This window comes from Crotalus tigris, unplaced genomic scaffold (genome assembly GCF_016545835.1).
Source record: "Crotalus tigris isolate CLP2741 ecotype Arizona unplaced genomic scaffold, ASM1654583v1 scf7180000018477.2129921, whole genome shotgun sequence".
Classification (NCBI taxonomy): Eukaryota; Metazoa; Chordata; class Lepidosauria; order Squamata; family Viperidae; genus Crotalus; species Crotalus tigris.
Window position 1 is genome coordinate 2,015,797 of NW_024097029.1, and position 21,992 is coordinate 2,037,788.

Consider the following 21,992-nt stretch of genomic DNA (forward strand, 5'->3'; position numbering starts at 1 on the left):
TTGTTGGCAGAGAACCCCAATCATTTGCAGTGAAAGAGATTATATAATGCAGTGGTTCTCAACCTGTGGGTCGGGACCCCATTTGGGGTCGAACGACCATTTCATGGGGGTCGCCAAACAATGCAGTCCGCCATTTTTTTCCCCTTTTCCTTAGCTGTGCTACTCCCTTTTATTCTATTGGCTTTTGAAAGCCAATAGAATAGCCTCTCTTGAATAGAGTCTAATTCTATTGGCTTTCAAAAGCCAATAGGAATTGTCCAGGCTGTCTCTGCCCTGCTGAGCCTGCCAAAAGTCCCATTCTGCAAACGGTGCTGCACCAGTTGAGCAGTCCTCGACTTACGACCAGTTGAGTAGTCCTCGACTTACGACCGGTTGGGGGTCGCGGCATTAAAAAGGTTGAGAACCACTGATATAATGCATCAAGAAATATGAATCTGCCAGTCAGTTACTAAAATACCAAGGCAGTCATACTGAAGAGGGAAAAACTAGGTGAATGGTTGCAAGTTATAAATTGTAACGAAAACTAAAGCAAATTGTTGAATTTATGTACTGTACATTGGTAAAACATTGAGCAAAGTTAGGAAAACGAGTGGAGATGTTTTAAGATGTGCAAATGCTGGTAGCAGGTAGTGGATTGTTTATGGTTTGTTATGAACAATGAGTATTGGTCAGAAGAAGCAAAAGAGTGCGTGTATGAAGTAAGTTCTTGTCTACTTTGTTGGATTAAATGAGAGTAGGAGATGTCAGGAGAAATAGCACAGTCAGCTGAATGCAGTACAAGCAAGCGCATGTTGTAAAAAGAAAAGAAAAGATAGGGTCAAGAATGAACGGGTGCTGAATGAATGTAGAATGAATAGAAAGCTGACTATTAGTCTGAAAGAAGCATGATGAGGTGCTTTGGTCATAAACAGAACAAATGAGGCTCTAATTGCAACAATATATAAAGGAAGAATGAATGAGTCAAGACAAAAGTGAAAAAGTTGTGGTTAGATAGCTTCTCAAAAAAAAAGAGAGGACAAGTTTAGCCAGCAAAAGTCTACAGTATAGTTTAAATCAGTGTATGGATGTGCAAAGATCGCTCGCAAATATTAGAAAGTACAGAAAGGTACTTATTTCATGTTTTTAATTCATTTGGCTTACTCTTTCTTAATCCTTTTCTGCATTCTGCAAGGAAAGGTGTGATATGTATGTATGAATATATGGCACTGTGTTCACTTGTGCTATGACTTGGTTATCTTATTTTCTTAATAGCTGTCCTGGTCCATAGCTCCAGCTGAAGTGTTTGAAGATGGGTAGTTGATCACCCTTCTCCTATGTACTCTTTCTGAGATTACAGCAGGGCTATGGAGGCACCCCTCCAATGTAATCATCTCTGTCGGTCAGTAGCATGAGCAGAGCTCAAATGCTTGGGGATCTTTCATTTTCTTAATGGTTTGGCTTCTGTGCAGCATCTAATTCAGATGTTGTGGTTATTATAAAAACACCATCTTTTCCACTGAGAATAATTTTACAAGCCTAAATTTGCAATTCATTAATTGTAAATTCATAGGCTAAATGTAAGAGTACTTACTTGCATGATATCAGTTTCTCTAATTTTTCCCTGATCTTTTTGCTTGCACATGAAATACCCAAGATACTAATATAATGAATGACTTGCAGATGAAGGATATTTTAAAAAAAGGAAAGAAAGAAATGGTCAAATTTGGATTTGTGGTTTCTTTTACTTCATCGCTTATGAAAAAATACACAGAAAGTATTTTGCCTCTTTATTGAAATGAAAATGTAAAATATACCATCTTTCTTTCTGGAAAGCAAAAAGATGCCTGTTTATTTTTATTTTGGCTTTTGTGCTCCTATTGCTGTAACAATAGTGCTATAAAACAGGGATGAAATGATGCAAGCAAACTGCTATACAGTTCTAAATTTTAAAATACAAGATGATTTGATGTTTAAATATAAAATATACATAACTAATATTATAAAAAACTAGATTGGAATTTATGCTTCAGTCCAACAATGGTCATGGGCATAAGAGTTTTCATTTAAATAGAGAAATTTAGTGCATTTAAATAAATTGCAGTTTTTATATAATAGATTGCATCTGGCATTTACTATGCAAGTAGATTGGACTTTTCTAGTAGAATGAATGAGGTAGTGAATGCTATAATTCCTGTATATACTTATTTCATAAATTGTGCACTGTCCACTGGGATGTTTTTGAGTTGCTTGAGATATGCATATGCATAATTGTAGTTAAACAGCTTTAGATGGAAGCCAGATACTGATTTCAATGTAATATAACTTTATATAATAGAAATTTCACTTGGGACCAATTTATAAGCATGGTAGAATATGTCATTTATGATTAGCATTGACTGATTGTGCCATCATGAGTATAATATGTGGAAATGATTCTTATGCAAAACCTATTCATGGATGTAATTGGAAGGAAAAGAAAAAGAATTGTTATAACCACGTACGTCACAAATGGTGGTGTACAATAAAATATTTTAAAATCCTGGATACAAATGTATAATGAAATTGACTCTCAGGATATTACGATTTTTTGAAACGTTATTATTTTGACTGGTTTTGATAATATGCCAGCTCATTACAGAAGCCTGCTTGGACCATGTGATCAAGAAGTTATATTCTAGTCAGTTTTAGTTAGACTATTACTGGTAATTAAAGCATAATTCTAGATTTTCATAACTAAAAACTCAATGGAAAGTATCAAAAAATTGTACATTTTATTATAATTATTTTTAATATGGTCTATAGAATAATTATTTGTACTCTCAAAAATATATATTCATGAATGAATATGCACTGTTTGTATTTCCATTACATCGCTACTACATGGCATTAGTAAGATCATTTTTTTAAAAGTTATCTATAATTCATACTGAGTACTGTATAACATGTTCTCTAAGCAATAATGTCTACTTTGTTTACTGGTGGTGAAATATTTTAGAAGTTGATTTTCTTTGTAATACAAAATTAATCTCCCAATATTGATTTACATAACATCTAGGAGAATTGAGCTTGAAAAGTGCCTTTAGACTAATTCTGGTTTGTTTCCTACTGTAACATTTCAAGTAACAATATACCATATTAAGGAGGAAAAAAATGCAGGGTGTAATTATATCAAGCTTTCTAGAGGTAGAGTGCAATAACCAACATGAAATGCTAAATATTTTTCAGAAACAAATATTTAATCACAAACTGGCTGAAATAAAACAGGTATTTTCCTCCATAAGAGAATAGACGTGCTAACCATTATCCTTGAGGTGGCAGAAAATTAGACGATGCGTGTTCTGTCCTCATCCTGCTTCTGTCCTGCGTCTATTGCCTGTCTTTAAAGTCATTTGTTATCCTTAAAATGGCATAAGTGCCACAGAGGAACAGATTTTACACCCCTTGAAGTTCTCCTTGGATGGTGTCAGAATAAAGGGTGGGAATATTGCTTTTCCACTGGTACAGCAAAAGGAGGCTTAAGCTGTCCTTTTCAGTGGGCTGGGGTTAAGATGCAAGCAACACTCTGGGGGCACTGGAAAAAAAGATGTTGCCAGTTGTTTGTGCTGTGGTTAGGTACAAATGGGAAGAGACTCTAAAAAACACCTGCTTTTATTGGCAAAAACTGCTTGGATCATCCAAAGTACTTTCAGTAAGTTTTAAAAGGTAACTAAATCTTTCTGCTGCTTATAAAATTAACATCTCAAGCTGGAGCAAGATGGTAAAGTACTTTCTTCATCAAACTAATAGTTAAGCTGGTTAGAGTTTATGAAACCAGCTTTGTACCTATGAATAAATGCCTATAGCTTTACCATATTTTTTTAAAAAAGACTGATACAAGTATGTGATAATTCACCATCTGCTTACATCATTCCCACATAAAATTAGTTACTTACCAGTGCAGCCATTTTGTTAATGTTATATGTGTTAATAACATTGTACAAGGCTAAAAATGACATGATCACTACTTTTATTCACAATGGTACTCATATTATCTTCATGGGGCACTACATTCATTTCTCTGAATAGGATCAGGAAACCAGCTGAAGGCTTAGTCAAAAGCATTTCTCATCATTAAGGTAAAGCCTTTCTTCCAAAACAGGTCATCATTGCATTTTAAATGCTATGCCAAATAATACATATGTACATTTCAATATGTACTCAAAGGACATATATGTGTACCATGCAAGAATAAAAAGTAGTTTTAAAATGCACAGTCATTTGTGCAAGTGCATTGCCAAAAGAGAATGCAAAATAATGGCTCTTGCTCTGAAATTAATATGCTGCTTTCCTTTCTGAATTACAGAAACTTAGAAGTACTTACGCACTGATAATTTGTGTTTTCATGTCAATGGGAAGTAACCGGTTAAATATAGTTTGCTGCTTATGCATATTCTATCTGCATCAGACATGAAAATGCTGCTTTCAGTTTTTGGTTGGTTTGGTCATAATTTTGGGGAAATGCTGCAATTCATACTGCTCTCTATATTACCTCATTTGAATAATCAGCAGTCGTTCATGCTAATAAAGCATTTCTTAATTTTTAATTCTGTATTTGGCTCCCAATGTTAACAAAACTGGTTCCAAATTGTGAGTCCTAGTATGAATATAACAATGCATCATGGAGAAATCCATGTGAATATAATTTCTTATTCCTTCATGTTCAGAAAATAAATTGGGATTAATGTAAGCCTAGGCTAATTTAATTTTTATTTCAAAGTTCTTAAATAAAAAGAGAGCATTCTGGAATGTACTAAGCATATCCAATGCCATAACAAATAAAACCATCATTAACAGTTTTTTATTCATTTGCAGAAACTAAATGCATCTAGTTCATCTGAAGGTAGTACAGTTGATGTTGGACTTCCCCAAGTTGGAGAACAACCAGAAGCTGAACCTGAAGAATCTCTTGAACCAGAAGCCTGTTTTACAGAAGGTGAATAATGTAAAATATTGCAAATCTTTCCGTGCCTGTCTTAAGGGCCCCCGATCTAGCAAAGGACACAACTGGCATAAAAAAGGAGATGTGCAAAGGCCTTCTTAGACAAGCTGACTCTCCAAGCAGGAGCTGTGAGTCTAGGAAAACACCCAGACTGTGTAGTAACCTTGAAGGGAGATGAAGTATTTCCAGATCAAGATCACGTGAAGTGTTAATACCACTTTACAATGTCTTGGTAAGGCCACACTTGGAATACTGCATCCAGTTTTGGTCACTGCGATGTAAAAAAGATGTTGAGACTCTAGAAAGAGTACAGAGAAGAGTAACAAAGATGATTAGGGGACAGGAGGCTAAAGCATATAAGGAACGGCTGCTGGAATTGGGTATGTCTAGTTTAATGAAGAGAAGGACGACGGGGGACATGATAGCAGTGTTCCAATATCTCAAGGGCTGCCACAAAGAAGAGGGAGTCAAGCTATTCTCCAAAGCGCCTGAAGGCAGGACAAGAAGCAACGGATGGAAACGAATCAAGGAGAGAAGCAACCTAGAACTGAGGAGAAACTTCCTGACAGTTAGAACAATTAACCAGTGGAACAACCTGCCTCCAGAAGTGGTGAATGCTCCAACACTGGAAGTTTTTAAGAAGAGACTGGACAGCTATTTGTCTGAAATGGTATAGGGTTTCCCACCTGAGCAGGGGGTTAGACTAGATGACCTCCAAGGTCCCTTCCAACTTTACTACTATTATACAGATCTGGACAGTTCAAATACCCACAGCCACATCATCTTCATACAGTTGAGTCAGAGATAGTTCCTCCCCATTCAAACCTCCAGGCACCGGGCTAGAATCTTGAATCAGTTGAAATACATATATGCAAAGTCTCAATTGTGATAAATAATTTCCTTTGGGCATCAGTGAAACTGTCCTATGAAAACTGATTTTGACAATATAGTACAGTGATGGCGAACCTTTTAGAGTCCGAGTGCCCAAACTGCAACCCAAAACTCACTTATTCATCGCCAGGTGCCAGGTGGGCGTGGCCCACTGGGTCAGCATGGCTGTGGTGGTCATGGCAGATTTGGTGGGTGTGGCCAAGGTGGGCATGATCACCTCGATGTTGCTTGTGGGGAGGGACGTCTGTGGGGGCTGGGCAGGGTTGGGGAAGATCCAGGGGGTCTCTGGCAGGTAGGGCAGTGGGCAGGAGGCTCGTCCTGCGGGGTGAGGCAAGGCAAGGATGGGCGGGGGTGCCATTGTCACAGGGAAAGGTGAGGCAGGGGGCGGGGCGGCTACTGCCTGACACCATCGGCCCCTACACACAGAGGCCAGTGAGCACATGGGTGCTGGGATGCATCCGGCCATGTGGGACCTTGGCGAGTTAGCGGGCAGCTGGTTGAAGAGGGACGGTTGCCATCTCTGGGGCATGGTGCACATGCCCACAGAGAGGGCTCTGAGTGCCGCCTCTGGCATGCGTGCTATAGGTTCACCACCACTGCTATAGTAGATTTCCAAAGCATCATTTCACATAAACCAATTAATTTTAGAATGAGAAAGGGCTCCAAAGCCATCTGCTGGTTTAAGAGTATATTCTGCTGAAGACATGTAGTACTGTAATTGTTACTCTGTTTTCATTTGCCATATCATCTTGCATATTTTGCCAGGCTGCATCCGGAAATTCAACTGCTGCCAAGTCAGTGTAGAAGATGGCAAAGGAAAATTGTGGTGGAATCTTCGGAAGACTTGTTACAAAATCGTAGAACATAATTGGTTTGAGACTTTTATTGTCTTCATGATTCTCCTTAGCAGTGGTGCTCTGGTAATTTTTAGAACTTGAAAACCATTCATTATCATAGAGATTTAGCGTAGGAAATAACCCAGACACATAATTGTCTTTTCTATGAGTCATAGCTATCCCTAAAGTAGTATGATTTTATTGCTTAATTGTTAGAGTTATATCCCACCCTTCATTCAGGAGCTCAAGGTGCTGCCCATAGCACTCTGTCCTACCATTTTTTCCCCTCACAATTACACCTCTACAAATATATTTGATTGACAGAGCAATTAGTCACAATTACAATTAGTCACTTATATAATTCAGGGTAGAGTTGAAGCTGGGTTTACCCAGTGCCAGTTAAATACCTGGCTTTCTGCACCAAAGTGGTTTTCAATACACGTTTTGTTTTAATGTATGCCGATTAGTGTACATTCAAAGTGACAATAACATTATTATTCTATTCTATTTTCCCTTTAAATTATTGCATATAATATTCCTACAGAAGAGGGTTGATTTTTGATGCCGTTTTAATCCCAAGTAGCTTTACAGAATGGGTGCATACTTTTAGTGCAAGGATTTTTCTTCTAAAAATGAGGTCCATTAATCCCAGTTAAGCAGTATGGTCACAATAAAATAAGATTTCTAAATTGTTCCAAATGGGATAGCAATTCATACTTATATATTGGATTCATACTAGAACAATGTTTTAAACTCCACTGTTACTTCTCTATGAGGGATTAGAGAGGGAAATGATCAATTAAAATGTTTTAGGCTTAGGATTTGGGGTCTAAAATCAGAATTAGCATGGCATTTGGTTTTACCCACTATTAAAAAATAAAAAAAAACCATTTGTAACTTTTGTCTTTCTATGGAATGGAACAGAAGAAACATAAGGAGCTACATATGACTAATAGCTTTATTCAGTTCAATTTGTGAAATTTGGGAATAGAATCCCAAAGAGATAACTTATTTTAATTTAGTTAGAGATGTCAATAATTGAATCTGCAATGTACTACATATAAAACAAGTCATCAGCCACTAAGGTATGGCTTCTTCCAGTAAACTCTATAAAGTAGACCTCTATCAATATCAAATGCTTTTGATAGTTTTACCATATTCTGATTTAATAAATATATTGATTAAAGTGAAGCATTTAAGCCTTTCAATAGAAAAAGTGGAGAACTGGTTTTTAGTTCTAGAATTTGAAAGCAAACAATAAATAATAAGCCATACTAAAACCAGGGGTGGGGTGGGGGAACTTCTGTCCCCAGGCTTTCGAAGACATATACATTGAGCAGCGCAAGACTATCAAGACTGTACTGGAATATGCAGACAAGGTCTTCACCTACATCTTTATTTTAGAAATGCTTCTAAAGTGGGTGGCTTATGGCTTTCAAGTATATTTCACCAATGCCTGGTGCTGGCTGGATTTCCTCATTGTTGACGTAGGTATTTTTTTTTCTTTAAGCTATCGATACATTGTAGCATGAATTTTTATAGCAATACAATAAACTCACTATTTTCAGAAAAGGAAAACTTCTGCTTTCAGCTGGGTGAATGGTGTTCAGTAGAATTGTCACTGAGCGGAATTCCCTTGGTGAAGCAGAACCTCTGGAAACGGAAATATACAGACGGGTTGAAGTAACATCAGTAAGCTTGAAATGATATGTGACAGGACATCTTTAGGTCCACAAAATTAAAAACTTTCTTATTTCCTTGATAATACCTCATGGAATGAAGTAAAGAATGGCCAAACATTTCTCCCCACTTCACTACCTTTGCTCATTTCAGCCTTCTCAAGAGTGGCATCTGATTCCCTTTTCATCTAAGCACTGAGCAGTGGATAGGAACATGTGGGCAGGCAAGGGAGAAAAGACCAGTCTTGTGCAAGTAGGACCAAGGGATCCTTTACTCCATCCTCTTTTGAAAGGGGAAAAAGATATAAAGCTCAAGAGATCTAAAGGTTCAAAACTTCTATCTTTGGAGAGAGAGAGAGAAAGAAAGAGAGAGACATGACAAGAACAAGATGGTGTTGGAGGAAAGTCTAAAAGACCTTAACTATGAACTCTGAGCCGCAAAAAGTGAGATTGCATATCCTAGAACAGTGAAAGGATAATCAAAGTAACTTTGTCTCTAGTTTCATAGGTGCAGATTCTGATTTATATAATTCTTTTTTTCATGCATCTTTGAACATTATTACCCAAGATGCTTCCAAGCAAGAGCAGACCATACAATCTTATTTTTCTTTGCTATTATCTTTAGGAAGAATATTTTTTTTAATATAATGTCTGTGACTTTAGCCATGTTATAGGAATATTTTCCCTAGCAGCCTTTCATTTCACGGGAGGCTGATTAATTTGAAAAGAAAAGTTTTTATATTTTTAACAATATTTATTTTTCATATTTATATAGTCTCCCATCTCACATGAAAGTGATTCCAGGCCACATACAGCCCTTAATTAACAAAAGCAAAAACATAAAAACATCACAATTAAAATAACAAAAAGGCACACAAAACAGGAGAGTGTAATGTTAACTACAGAAAGGGAGCTCTCACAAAAAGCCATCGCAAAAGTCTGCTCCATCTCTTGGGACCTTCAGGCCTAATAACATAGCCAGCTCTTGAGAGACTTGCAAAAGGTTGAGAGGGATAAATGGTTACTAGTTACCAGTATAAACAATTATGATTGCCAGTAAGTTTAACTTATAATTAACACTTGATTTATTGTTTCTACTCCCAGATGGCTTTTCCTCTAGCACAGGGGTAGTCAACCTTGGCTCTTTTATGAGTCGTGGACTTCAACTCCCAGAATTCCTGAGCCAACTAAGCTGGCTCAGGAATTCTAGGAATTGAAGTCCATGAGTCATAAAAGAGCCAAGGTTGACTACCCCTGCTGTAGCACATGCCTCAAGCTCATATTAGTTATAGAAGACAGCACTATAGTTTTCAGCTCACCTTTATCATTCTCTCATTTCTGTGATTATGGGATTCCTATTTATCCCACACAATGGATAAAGCTGCCATGCCAAGGCAGATAGACAGACCACGAGGTATAAAAAACAGAGGATTTGGAAGACCTCCTGAGTGATTGACCATTTGCCATTTCAAATGGGTACACTGGTGAGGAACATTATAGTTCTGGTTCTTGCAGTCAAGAGTCAGGAACATGTCAAAAACTGGAAGGAGTGAGCCAGAAATACTTAGGGGTTGGTGAATCCTCCATCATTTCATAAGAGGTGGTTGATTGAGTAATAACAGATCCCACCTCCCCCCCCACTCCACCCCCACCCTCCCCATGTATCTTTGGTTTTAATGTTTGTTTTTAACTTTTTACGTTTTAGCTTTTATGTAAGTGTAAGCTGCCCAGAGTTACCCTATGGTAAGATGGCCGGCCAATACATTTTATAAACAAATAAACAAAAACACACATAAGATGGTCTTAATTCCATAAGAGAATAGAGTGAGATGAACAAAAATAAAATTTCTACCAATCCATTGTTTCCTGCACAAATCCATTTGAACTTCAGTTGTGGTAATTTGGCCAGGATGATTTTTTTTATATATATATTGGGATATTGGTCAAATTGCTCATTTAGGACAACAGAATACATAAACTAGCACAGTGGTTCTCAACCTTTCTAATGCCGCGACCCCATAATACAGTTCCCCATGTTGTGGTGACCCCCAACCACTTATACATCACTGGGTGCCAGGGTGTGGCCAAAGAAAAGGGGGAAAAATGGCGGACAGCCTTGTTTGGCGACCCCCGTGAAATGGTCGTTCGACCCCAAATGGAGTCCCGACCCACAGGTTGAGAACCACTGAACTAGCACAAGGTTGCAAAGCAGAAAATCATTAAATCAATTGATTCAGATCTGCCAACTGACTTTATGAGAAGTGTAAGTTTGGAGCAAAATTTGGAATAAACTTTGGAGTAAAAAAGAGAACCAGTTTGGTCTAGTGCAGGGGTTCTCAACCTTGACAATGTTAAGGCATATGGACTTCAACTCCCAGAATTCCACAGCCAGCAATGCTGGCTGTGGAATTCTGGGAGTTGAAGGCCACATGCCTTAAAATTGTCAAGGTTGAGAAACACTGGCTCTAGTGGCTAAGGCACCAGGCTAGAAAGCCAGAGACCATGAGTTCCTGTCTCTATTTTAGCTATGAAAGCTAGCTGAGTGACCTTGGGTCAGTCATTCTCAGCCTTAGTGACCCACAGCATTGTTGTGGGGAAAATAGAAGGAAAGTGTGCCGGATATGTTTGCTGCCTTGAATTATTTGTAAAAATACTAAAGGCAGGTTACAAATAAATAAATAAATAAATATAAAATGTATAAACTTCAGAGTAGGACCAAAGATTTTAGTTCGTTTTCTTGCCATCTCTTTCTTTGATATTGCTCATTATACTCCTCTGAACTAGTTTGATTTTGTAAGATAATCTTCAGCTAAGACAGACTGGGGAGGTGGCGTTACCAGAGATTTCTTGGGAAACACGTGGTGACTATTATTTGCACAGTAAATTACTTTCTTTTCTTTTATTCATTTGTAGGTCTCTATTGTTAGCTTAACAGCGAATGCCTTGGGCTACTCTGAACTTGGTGCAATTAAATCTCTTAGGACTTTAAGAGCTTTAAGGCCTCTAAGAGCCTTGTCACGATTCGAAGGAATGAGGGTAAGAAAAATATGAAATAACATATGCTTGAAGCAAATTATTTTCTTAAAGATATGCTACAAATGTGTATCTCAAAGCCACTAATTTAAATTTCATTTAAAGTGGCCCTGGGCAACATCCTACTTCTATTCCCTTAGCCTCTAGGCAACATGAGAGAAATAATTCCAATATATCTAAAGCAGTGTTTCTCAATCTTGACAATTTTAAGGTATGTGGACTTCAACTCCCAGAATTCCACAGCCAGCATTGCTGGCTGTGGAATTCTGGGAGTTGAAGTCCACATGCCTTAAAATTGTCAAGGTTGAGAAACACTGATCTAAAGGCACTTATTTACCTCATTTTCAGATTATTTACTTTCATTTAAATCACATCTCTGAAATGGTGGATCTAATACATCATTAGAGAAGCTCCTTGATTCAAAAAATCAAGAGGTTGAATAGAGACCTGCTCCATGGTTGGTGGCCAGCCCAAATCTTTGAAGTTCATATGCCAGCCAGGATATATATTAATGTGAAATAACCAACAATCAATTATTTCCAGATTAGTTCCGCAGATCTATCTCGCCCTTTTGATAACACACATATTTGGAGGGCCCACATGCATACATTTCTAGGCTAACTCAGAACTGTAGCTACTTGTTTTCTTGCTGTATTTTCAGGGTAACATATTAACCAGATGGAAAATTATTTTCATAAGCCTCTGTTGCTTCATTATGGACTGTCCTTCCCATCTAGCTACAGAGACTATATGGAGGAGATAATTGAGCAATGTAATGATGATAACATCGAGGGTTATTTGATATTTAAATGCTAATATTTCCTTATAATTCATTTTCCTCTGACTTGCAACTTGGTTCTCCAAATGTGTGAGGCAAGAGTATTTTTAGGGTTAGGGTATTGCTAGGATACTGCACTGGAGTTATAAAACCTTCAATATATGTTCTGCCACATATTATGGTCCTTCCTCTTCAATTTTGTGAAGCTAAATTCTGGAAAGTCTTTCTTCCTCAAATCTTTCCCTAAATTTGTAATTTTCTTTGTAATCTATTATTACCATTACGGTCTTCAGCTGAGATTAAATTATAGCACAAAATTGCCAAGAAGCAAAACTAGGTATTAGAAATTTCCCTTTTCCTATCTCACTTTAGCAAATACGTTTTCACTTCTTTGGCTTCATGTGTTTATTACTTTGTATTACAGGTAGTGGTGAACGCTCTCTTGGGAGCAATTCCATCTATCATGAACGTGCTTCTTGTATGCCTTATATTCTGGCTAATCTTTAGCATTATGGGAGTGAATCTCTTTGCTGGCAAGTTCTACCACTGTGTTAATACCACAACTGGGGAAATGTTCAGCATTGATGAAGTTGACAATCAGACTGAGTGTGAGAATCTCATTGAAAAAAATGAAACAGCCAGATGGAAAAATGTGAAAGTCAACTTCGATAATGTGGGACTTGGCTACCTCTCTCTGCTTCAAGTAGTAAGTAGTTGTTCTTCCTATATTAAAATTTGAACAATGCAACCATTTTATTTTTCTCCCTTTAGCACAGCGGTTCTCAACCTGTGGGTCGCGACCCCATTTGGGGTCGAACGACCATTTCATGGGGGTCGCCAAACAACGCGATCCGCCATTTTTTTTCTCAGCTGGCGGCACCGCACATGTGCGCCGCGTCCTTATGACCGGGGTCGCCGGTATAAAAAGGTTGAGAACCACTGCTTTAGCAGGTTTTTCCTTTATTAGAAAATTCCATCAGTGTGAACAGTCAGTCACTTTACAAATGATTCAGCTGTCAGGTTTTGAAATGGATTGATTTTGCATCATACGTGGCATTCCTTAATCCAGCGGTTCTCAACCTATGGGTCGCGACCCCATTTGGGGTCGATCGACCATTTCATGGGGGTCGCCAAGCAAGGCTGTCCGCCATTTTTTTCCCTTTTCCGGCGGGTGTCTTACCTCCCTTGGACTGGGCCAGCTGGTGGCCCAGCCAGTGGTCTGACTGCTCCGTCTCTGCTGCTTGCCAGCTACGCCTCGGCCGGCGCAGGGGGCAGCACCATGCATGCATGGCACTCCCAAGCAGGGAAAATCCTTGACTTAGGATCGGTTGGGTAGTCCTCGACTTAGGACCGGTTTAGTCCTCGACTTACAACCGGTTGGGGGTCGCGGCATTAAAAAGGTTGAGAACCACTGCCTTATTCTTTCTCTTCTAAGCTCTTCTCTAAAATACACCTGTTAGCAAACCTTTTGCATGCCATATAAATTATATCTTATCCATGAAATAAATGATCATTAGTAAAATGCAGAGGTGCCTGTAATAGGTCGTTTATTTATTTCACTATACCTGGTGCAATCAAGCTATCTGACTCACCCCTGTTTAATAAATAGAAATTATCCATAACCGGAGAAGAGACCATTGGATATAGAGAATGGCTGTTTTTCAGAGCTGTACTAGGCTAGCAATGGTGGCTAGATAGAACGCAACTCTGGGTGAAATTCAACACGGCCTGATGGGAAATTACCTGTCTTTTTTTTACTTCCTGTAACACAATCTGGTACCAGCTCCCCAAGAATTCTCCTGAACAGATTTTAAATATATGTGGGTTGAAAGACACATTTTGAAAGAGAAAACTGGCAGGGGGATATGGAGTCTTCTAAAAGACATTTACAATTTACACAACAAGAACATTTAGGAATTATGTACTGTGTGCTTTTATTCCCTTGCTTAAAATATAATTGCCTGACTGCTGTTTGCAGGCCACCTTCAAAGGCTGGATGGACATCATGTATGCAGCTGTAGATTCACGAAATGTAAGTAAGCTGTTGGGTAGGGAAAACCAGTACTGGACTGCAAAAATATGATTGACTACAAGACGGCAGCAAAGACATATATGAAATTTGCATTCTTGCTACCATCTTGTAATTGCCTGGTAGACCAAACGCAGAGGGTTTTACTACATGGACACTTGCCTCCAAATCCTCCATAGCTACTCATCAGATCAGCAAGTGTTTCCCCGGAAGGGTCCAATTCTTTTTCACATTAAAGCTAAGTCAGGCAGGATTAAAGCAACCTTGCCATTGATCATAGAGTTTGTCTGCTTTCTTTTTCTTTTTCAAAGAGGCAAGGCAGGTAGGATGCTGGGATGAGAAGGTTATGGCTGGAAGATACGTCTGTGTGCTTGTTTGTTTGTTTGTTTGTTTCCCAGTGTATTTTACCTTAGAAGAGAATTTAAGAGGTAAGAATAGAGTCATAACCTCACCTCAGAAAAACAGAAGTGAAAATTTTTAAGAGGTAAAATGGATGCCATAAAGGCTTAAGGCACCCATTTTTGCTATTAAATCTTCCAACTCTTTCCCCACTCCTTCAATGTAAGTAAAGGTTTTAAAAATGGGTCTCAAATACTCCAGTATGTCTAAAGCCCAAGAAGAAATACAGGACCCCTTTTCTATCAAAGGATAATGACTGGAAGTAAGGTCTATGGAGATTCTCAGTCATCCAGGTCATAGTTGTCCCAAAGATGCTTTGTCATGAGGCAACTGGACTTTCTTGTTTTTCTTTGAAGATGTTTCGCAAAATGTCTTCAAAGAAAAAATAAGAAAGTCCAGTTGCTTGTGAAAAAGCATCTTTGGGACAACTAGAAGTAATAAAAAAAATATATTCCCTTTTGCTAGTTATAAAAATTTCAAGTAAAAAAGAAATGACTCAATCCAGTCATAATATTTCCCATTCTGATCTTTTAAAAAAATCAGACTATCTTAGCCATAGATAACTCTCAACATTTTCATTAGAATATAGACTTTATTTTTTTCATTGCAGTACATGAGTAGCTGATGCAAAACATTCCCAGAATAGGAACTATATGAATGCGTATTTACGGTATTCATCTGTAACTATGATACAGATCAAGAATACTTCAAATACAACATGATGTGGAATACAATAAAAACTAAGAAATAAAATCTAAAATATTGCTTTGCACATTAAGATCAGTAAAAAAGAATCTCAGGTGCCTTTTATTTGATAAAGTTTTCTATCATAATTTTATCCTATTTCCGAGAAGCAAAAAGAAAAGAGAATCAGATATCAAAAACACACAGACACACACACACACATCAACATATACTTTTTGTTTCATTATACTTTTGTGTATATGTGTACATATAGTTTCAAGAAACCAGACGAGTTATAGTTCCATAGCTACGAATTACACAAGCTTCATTGCATATAGTAAAAGAAATGTGTGATATAAATGGGAGATCTCCTTTTGTTGAAATGACTGTTTTCCAAGAAAGCAGTAAAACTCTTTCCCAACGACTGGTCCCAATGAAAAACTGTGGCCACATGCTTAAAGCTAACATTTTTTAAATGCATTAACATATTGTATCATAATTAGCAGAATGCATAGGCTCTATCTCATCCAGAAAGTCTGTTTCATTCATTTCCATTTGGTTTCTTCTCACTTTCTCCTAAGCTCAGGATGTGTCTTTCTTTTTAACTACTTCTTTGAATCTAAACACCTCAATTGTCTATTAGCAAAAGCCATGTGCTCTAGCATGAAATCTACATCAGTGGATTTTAGAGAGGAGAGCAAATAGAGAAAAGTGAATAATAACTGAGAAGAAAATGCTTTAGTTGAATAATTGTACATAGATACTCTATGTAAATGTTAAAAATTGGTGAATTTCTCTATGCTGTTCTTAATAACTGTTTCATATAAAGACTAAATATGGTAAGGCTTGGCCCAGAGTTCACACTTCATAAAAATAATACCCATACATTTTATAGAATTGAATAGAACATTTTCTGTTTAAAAATTTGTTTCCCTTGCAGGTGGAAAAACAGCCACATTATGAGGATAACCTTTATATGTATCTTTATTTTGTCATCTTTATTATTTTTGGATCCTTCTTCACTTTGAATTTATTTATTGGTGTCATTATAGATAACTTCAATCAGCAAAAAAAGAAGATAAGTATTTTATCGCTGTGATTTCAGAATATCAGATGTTTTATTTTAACAAAAACATTGTGCTTTGTGTATTTCTTCTGATTTTTCTTTCTTTCAAATAATGCAACTATTATTCCAATGTGTACATCCTAAAAATAAGTTGTAAACATTAATTCTAAAATTGCCAGTGTAAAAAAGGAGCATATAGTGTGTTAAAACCAATACATGAAATGAAAGATTTCCACCATAAGTTAGTTTTAAAGGAGGGAGTTATATAAACAATTACATTGTAAGATAATGTACTACTTCATGTAAATAAAAGTCAATGCATGAGCCGAGGTGGCGCAGCAGTTAGAGTGCAGTACTGCAGGCCACTTTAGCTGACTGTGTTCAGCAGGTCAGCGGTTCAAATCTCACCGGCTCAAGGTTGACTCAGCCTTCCATCCTTCCGGGGTAGGTAAAATGAGGACCCAGATTGTTGGGGGCAATGTAAATATATATATACATTGCTTACTGGTGTACACTGCTTAGAGAGTGCTTGCACTTAAAGCGGTATATAAGTCTCATAAATAAATAAATATATACATACATTGCTTACTGGTGTACACCGCTTAGAGAGTGCTTGCACTTAAAAGCGGTATATAAGTCTCATAAATAAATAAATAAAATATGCATAAGGATCTCATAAATCTAAATAATAAATAGTTATTCTTGGTAATGAACACTTCTGGATGTCATTTGGGATGTGGTCCTTTTCCACACTTATCTTTTTTTATCATGCTTTTCATTTTTCAATATGGGCTTTGGGTTGTTTTTTTTTTTAGTTGTTGAAGGTATTTGTATTATGAGAGCTGAAAAATATTTTTTTTTCAATTGTTCATTTATTTATTTCGTAACCTGGAGGTTTTATTATTTTTTGTTTTTTTCTAACTATAGATGTTTTTATTTTATTGGGGGGGGGGTTGTTATAAGATACTAGAAATTTAGACAAAAGTTTAATAAATGATGATAATGACGGCGACAGAAATGATGATGGCAGTGCTGAGAGACTACTGTAGTAACTATACTTTTTCAGTCTGCTGTAACTTTGCTGAAATTAAATTCCTGACCTTAGCTGAACTATGGAAGAAGGATGCACTGTTCTCTACCCATTAGGGAGCCACCCCTAACGAAGGGAAGCACAAAGAGTAGGTGTGCTTACAGATGGAAACTCTGCACACTTGTACATGCATGCATACAACATCAGCCCTTGTACAAAGGAGCAGAGCTTGTGTTTGGGATTGCTCCCGCCATTTTGCGCTCCCCCACTTGCTCGGCTTTTGCTTTATTAATAGGCAGCCCAAGGAAAGAGATTGTCCATCAAATAAAAGTCAATATATAGAAAAACAGAAAGAAAAAAGGAATAGAAATGTCTGGTTGTAACTAGTGTTTGTTTCTCCTTTTTACTTTGGAGGTCAAGACATCTTTATGACAGAAGAGCAGAAAAAATACTATAATGCAATGAAAAAACTGGGCTCCAAGAAACCACAGAAACCTATACCCAGGCCAGCAGTAAGTGTTATGGTTTTTTTTTTTCATTGTTCTCACTGTTTTCGAAAATGCATGCTAGAGTTAGAAAACAATTTACACCTTATAACCCCCCCCAAAAAAATCTTTTTAAATTAGTAAACTGAGGAAGAGGTGGGCCCGGGTCATGGCTTAGTAGCAGGCTGCAGCTTGGGGGTTGGAAACCCCTAGATTACTCTACAGTTTTCAATGGTTTCTAGCTTAAACACTTTGGGGGAAAAAAAACATGTTACAAACTGTCAATAATCACACCACCAAAATTGCACAGTACAATTGGAAAAGGTCTGAAGGCTATGCTCCTTATATTTAAATGAGTTTAGAGCTGACCCAACCAATCTAGCATTAACAAATCAAAACAGGGTTATTGCAGTAATTGTTATATATTCCTATCTGATTCAGGTATTCCATGAGACTGTGAAATCCCACAGGAAAGCTATTAATGGATATGCTTCATATTTCATAACTTCACACTTTTGGAGTGTTAACTGACTTTCCGGGAACATAGTGGTATTCTATTCTTGCTGCACCTTCTGTCTATGCAGTTTGACTAGTATACTGTACAATGGAGTTTATAGAAGTTTCAGATCATAAATGATAATTATATAGATTATAATTGTCTAAAACTGATCATGGCATCTATGAATAATCTTTATTTTCTTTAACTACAGAACAAATTCCAAGGCATGGTCTTTGATTTTGTAACAAAACAAGCCTTTGACATCAGCATCATGATTCTTATCTGCCTTAACATGGTTACCATGATGGTAGAAACTGATGACCAAACTGATGCAATGGAAACTAATTTGTATCGAATTAATTTGATCTTCATAGTCCTTTTTACTGGAGAATGTGTCTTGAAACTGATTTCGCTCCGCTATTATTATTTTACAATAGGCTGGAATATTTTTGATTTTGTGGTTGTCATCTTATCTATTGTAGGTAAGAAAATTTTCATTGTAGTAAAAGATGTATCATGTTTATAAATGAAAACTATGAGTAATTAACAGATGATTTTAATGTTTAAAATAGGTTTCCTCCCTTACGTTTTCATACAAGATTGTATTAACATCTAATTAAAGTTTTAAATCTACATTTCAGATTAATAGACATTTAATGTTTGTTTATAGGTATGTTCCTCGCAGAGATTATTGAGAAATACTTTGTGTCCCCCACTTTGTTCCGAGTAATTCGGCTTGCCCGGATAGGTCGAATCCTGCGTCTGATCAAGGGGGCAAAAGGGATCCGCACTCTGCTCTTTGCCTTGATGATGTCTCTCCCTGCCTTGTTCAACATTGGTCTCCTCCTTTTCCTGGTCATGTTCATCTATGCCATATTTGGAATGTCCAACTTTGCCTACGTGAAGAGAGAAGTTGGCATTGATGACTTGTTCAACTTTGAAACTTTTGGCAACAGCATGCTCTGCCTCTTTCAGATCACCACCTCTGCTGGCTGGGATGGCCTGCTAGCACCCATCCTGAACAGCGGGCCTCCAGACTGCGACCCGGAGATAGACCACCCGGGTAGCTCAGTCAAGGGAGACTGTGGCAATCCTTCGGTTGGGATTTTCTTCTTCGTCAGCTACATTATCATCTCATTTTTAGTTGTAGTGAACATGTACATTGCTGTCATTTTGGAGAACTTCAGCGTCGCTACCGAAGAAAGTGCTGAGCCTTTGAGCGAGGATGATTTTGAGATGTTCTATGAGGTCTGGGAAAAGTTTGATCCGGATGCAACCCAATTCATAGAATTTGCCAAACTCTCTGATTTTGCAGCCTCTTTGGATCCTCCTCTTCTAATACCAAAACCAAACAAAGTTCAGCTTATTGCGATGGACCTGCCCATGGTGAATGGTGATAGAATTCACTGCCTTGACATCTTGTTTGCTTTCACCAAACGTGTCTTGGGTGAAAGTGATGAAATGGACGCCCTCCGTATTCAAATGGAAGATCGGTTTATGGCCGCCAATCCTTCAAAAGCCTCCTATGAACCAATTACCACCACATTGAAACGAAAACAAGAGGAAGTATCTGCTGTTATTATTCAGCGAGCCTTTAGGCGCTACCTCTTAAGGCAAAAAGTTAAAAAAATTTCCCACATGTTTAATAAAGATAGAATTAAAGAAGGCAACGATACAGTTATCAAAGAAGATATGATCATTGATAAGCTAAATGAGAATTCTACTCCTGAAAAAAACGATATGACTCCCTCCACCACCTCTCCCCCTTCCTATGATAGCGTTACAAAGCCCGACAAAGATAAATATGAGAAAGACAAATCAGAAAAAGAAGATAGAGGTAAAGATGTCAGGGACTATAAAAAATGAGCAAAATGAATGATTCCTTTATGACAAATTGTTTACAGTTTGAGAAAGTAAAGTATTATTTCAAAAGGACTCCTATAGGAGGTTTATGCCAAACTGACTGTTTTTGCACACTTAGACAGACATACACACACATAAAAATATCTATAAATATATTATGTATGTATGTATATATATGTGTGTAGATATATATATATATATATACATACAAATGTTAGCTATATACTTAAGGTCAGTGCCTATTAACAAGATAGTGACCCCTTGCCAATTCAAATGCTGCTCTGTAAAACAGGATGGCACTTTTGACAGGCGACTCCTGTTTGCATTACCAGCTGACACTGCTGAAGAGGAAAGAAAAATGGCTATCCAGACTGTAGGGAATCAGTAAAAGAGGTGCAAGCCTAGAATTGACCTGTGTTGATCATAAAATACTCAGAAACAATAACCGTATCCGCTGTTTGCATTCCAACTGCCACACGTTTGCCATATTTTTACAAAAACCCATGTCGGTGAAGTTGTCATTTTTTTAATCCACAGGTTGTTTACTATTATATGTGACTATTTTTGTAAATGGGTTTTATGTTGTGGGGGTGGGGAGGGGGATTCCAGGGTCCGGGGGGGGACAGGAGGACCGGCTGTCTGATTCTCTTGTCCTGTTCAGGCAGAAGTGACTTGCATGAAGGCATGCTGCACTTGTACACCACGCATGGAAACAAATAGGACTTCAAAGACTTCTATGTTTCAGGATGGCTCCAGATTCCAAGGTGCTTAAAAATAATATAGATCTTTATGTCTCATCCTGATAATTCTTATGTGCCTGTAAGTCTCATGAAATCAACAGTTGTTCAACTCAGATGTTTTTCCTCCCTCCCCACCTCACCTCCTCCTCCTCCAAACTATTCCATTACGAAGGTGACATGAACATTGACTACGGTGTACATCCACGCATACGTATTTGATCACCATCCCTATTGAGTTCAGGGGCCATACTTTAGAGGAAGAGCGTATAAAATTGTACTCTTAATTGTAAAACTGGGTGGAGCTAATGGGAAGTATCTTCTTAAGAATCCTGGAGCATCCCTTACGTTAATCTGGAGCACTGTACTATCCAAAAAGGGGGACGGGGGAAGTTGGACATCCGGAAGTTAGTTTTTACTTTCTCCTCCAGTATTGTTTAGCCATCTTCTGCTCTCAGCAAGGTTGACATTGTATGTGTCAATGAGATAAAGCTGTCTATGTAAATAGTTACTTTAACCCTGTGGTGCGTGTTTGAGCAAAGGAATAATGACCTGTGCACAATATTTATTGCATCAAATATGTACCACAATAAGTGTAGTTCGCAAACCTTGAACAGGAAAATATGATGTATTCTGTACCATTATAAGTAGCTTGGAGGCTATCATGATGCATGTTGTTTATCTTGCCTTCGCTACTGTATTTTTCTTGGATTTGTTCAGAAATCTAATATGGGAAGCCATATGTTGGTGGCAAAAGTGAAACAAAATTGTTCAATCAGACGTCATTCCTCATTTCATCAAGCAATAGTTTGCAGCTAGTGGGGGTGGGGGCTGGGAGGGAGGGAGGGAGGGAGGGAAGCTTCTTGCTCTGCCCTGACTTCTTTGATTCTTCTCTGGAACTTTATGTGAGTATTATACAGTGCGTAGCCAGCTGTACACTTCATATTGCAAACAGCATAATCTGTCCAGAATAAATGGTTAAACATTTTCTAAGGAAAAAATATAAATAGTGTACAAATTTCATTC

The 21,992-nt window shown here is 37.7% G+C and overlaps 1 protein-coding gene across 1 annotated transcript in view; it reads left to right on the top strand.

The window, feature by feature from the left end:
• SCN2A (sodium voltage-gated channel alpha subunit 2) overlaps positions 1-20,808 on the top strand; it is a 121,056-nt gene extending 100,248 nt beyond the window's left edge. Inside the window, 10 exon segments of the mRNA XM_039352798.1 lie at positions 4,831-4,951; positions 6,614-6,768; positions 7,998-8,171; positions 11,277-11,399; positions 12,599-12,880; positions 14,153-14,206; positions 16,227-16,364; positions 17,790-17,894; positions 18,578-18,848; positions 19,037-20,808. Of these exon segments, the coding sequence (XP_039208732.1) occupies positions 4,831-4,951; positions 6,614-6,768; positions 7,998-8,171; positions 11,277-11,399; positions 12,599-12,880; positions 14,153-14,206; positions 16,227-16,364; positions 17,790-17,894; positions 18,578-18,848; positions 19,037-20,232 (2,619 nt within the window). The 3' untranslated portion in view covers positions 20,233-20,808.
• Positions 20,809-21,992: the final 1,184 nt, after the last annotated feature.